This window comes from Chanos chanos, chromosome 6 (genome assembly GCF_902362185.1).
Source record: "Chanos chanos chromosome 6, fChaCha1.1, whole genome shotgun sequence".
Lineage (NCBI taxonomy): Eukaryota > Metazoa > Chordata > Actinopteri > Gonorynchiformes > Chanidae > Chanos > Chanos chanos.
The window spans coordinates 48397058-48399557 of NC_044500.1; the positions used below are offsets into that span (position 1 = coordinate 48397058).

A 2500-nucleotide genomic window follows, 5' to 3' on the forward strand; every position below is an offset into this window, starting at 1 on the left:
TGGATTCATCTCTCTGGAGACAGCGCCTGTCAGCAATCACGGGCCTCCCACTGTCACCAGACACATGAGCGAGTGCCGTATCTCCCGTCTGAACCCACATACAAAACCCTCTCCTGACCCAGTCAGTCTCCAAATGCAAAGAGGATCCACGGTTCTGTGCCGTAGCTGGTTGCCAGGGAAACAGAATATCATCAGGTAGCGAAAGAGTTTCTTAGCGAGCGACAATTCGTCGGCGCGTCTCACGTGCCTTTGAGCAAGGCGTGTGGAATTTAGGTCAAACACGTATCCAAAGTTAATGAGCCGCCGGTCACGTCCCAAAATCATGCTGGGTTTTTTGTTGTTGTTGTTGTTGTTGGGTTTTTTTTTTGCTGTCTCTCCTTAGAGACGGCATGTCTGAAAGGAGTGGATTAAGCCAAACAACATTGAGGGGGAAACCGTATTTCTAAATTTAGTCCTGCTGATCACAGATTGGTCCTTGCCTGATTTGCTTTGAACTGGAGAACTTCCAGTCAGACTTTGGCTTAGAGCTAGGCCTCGTCCTAGTAGCTGTCTCAAAATCCGCCTCTCAGTGTTTATCACAGTAACATTATGAAAGGGGGAGGGACTGTTAATAGTGAGAGGAGATGAACACTGAGCCGTCATTCGGGCTTTAGTAACATGTACGATACTTTGACAGAGCCTGTGAAGTTTCATATACGAGATGAGATGAAATGAAGCCACGAAATAGGGATTGCAAGGATTCACCAAAACCAACCATGGATCGCGGTCTTCTTCCTAAGCATGTCCAGTCGTTCTGATCTCATCCTGAACACTCTGGTGGTTTAATTCTCACTCTAACGGCACGACTACGGTCCTTCTGCAGAAAGCCGAGGAAGAATTAGCTCAATAAGTGGATTATGAATAAATAATAGGCACCAAGCATTGGCTTCACGAGCAGACCTCTTTTATGAACTCTGGCCTCTCTCTCAGGTAATTCAATTCTGCTCCGAGAGGAAATTTCATATCACCAGTGGAGCTGGAGGAACAGCTCTTTGAACACTGCGGAATTGACTTGGACCATGTTCTAACGTCCTCTCTCTCCGCAGTGTCCTTTTGTTCTGTTTCTTTGCCATGGTGACGACACAAGTTCCTGCATCAGTTCCTGCAGGGTGTATGAGTATATACATATATGTTTTGTTCTGTGCGAGATATTAACCTTGGGCCTTAACCCTTTTTTCTCATCAGGAGATCTGACTTAGTTTCATGATGAGCTACACCCCTTTGGTTTTGATCTCTCATTGTCTTTATTATTTTATTTTTTAAATTTCCCATGAAAGATAAACTATTTTGTTAATTCGGTGAATGTATCAGTTGCAGAATACTCGAGACTTCTTCTTCAAAAGACTTCAAAACTCAAGACATCTCTATGCTATCCTTGTTATTTAAATGTTACCCAGCGTTTTGCTCGTAGCTATCATCTGTTTATTTATTTGAGAAAAAAATAAAGCCCCTTGGCTGACTTGTTTGGTTTCGATTATGTCTCCTCAGGTTTTGGCCATCATCTCCATCCTGTTCATCGTGCTTTCCACCATTGCCCTGTCTTTAAACACACTCCCGGAGCTACAGGACACTGACGAATTTGGACAGGTGACAGACAACCCTCAGCTTGCCCATGTGGAGGCAGTGTGCATCGCCTGGTTCACCATGGAGTACTTGCTGAGATTTCTCTCCTCGCCCAACAAGTGGAAGTTCTTCAAAGGCCCACTTAACATTATCGACCTGTTAGCCATCCTGCCATACTACGTCACGATATTCCTAACAGAGTCCAACAAGAGCGTGCTGCAGTTCCAGAACGTTCGACGGGTGGTGCAGATCTTTCGGATCATGCGGATCTTGCGAATCCTCAAACTGGCTCGGCATTCCACGGGCCTGCAGTCGCTGGGGTTCACGCTACGACGCAGTTACAATGAACTTGGCTTGCTCATCCTTTTCTTAGCCATGGGGATCATGATCTTCTCCAGCCTGGTCTTCTTCGCTGAGAAGGACGAGGAGGACACGAAGTTCAAGAGCATCCCAGCGTCGTTCTGGTGGGCCACCATCACCATGACGACAGTGGGCTATGGTGATATTTACCCAAAGACATTGCTTGGTAAAATCGTCGGGGGGCTCTGCTGTATAGCTGGTGTTCTGGTTATCGCCTTACCCATCCCCATCATCGTAAACAACTTCTCAGAGTTCTACAAGGAACAGAAGAGGCAAGAGAAAGCCATCAAGCGGCGTGAAGCCCTGGAGAGAGCCAAGAGAAACGGTAGCATAGTGTCCATGAACATGAAAGATGCTTTTACTCGGAGTGTGGAGCTCATGGACGTTGTTGTGGAAGGGATAGAGGAGGACAGAGGACAGAAAGGGAAAGACGTGCAGGATAACCACCTGTCGCCGACACGGTGGAAGTGGACACCTAAACATACCATCTCTGAGTCAAGCTCCAAGAAGTCTTTAGACGGGAAGGAGCCGAGTTCTC

At 46.8% G+C, this 2500-nt stretch overlaps 1 protein-coding gene across 1 annotated transcript in view; it reads left to right on the forward strand.

Moving 5' to 3' along the window:
• Positions 1-2500, forward strand: part of LOC115814331 (potassium voltage-gated channel subfamily B member 1-like) — a 52050-nt gene that overhangs the window by 48627 nt on the left and 923 nt on the right. The window contains exon 2 of the mRNA XM_030777136.1: positions 1528-2500. This exon is cut by the window's right edge and continues 923 nt beyond it. Within this exon, the coding sequence (XP_030632996.1) occupies positions 1528-2500 (973 nt within the window). The remainder of the gene's footprint in view (positions 1-1527) is intronic.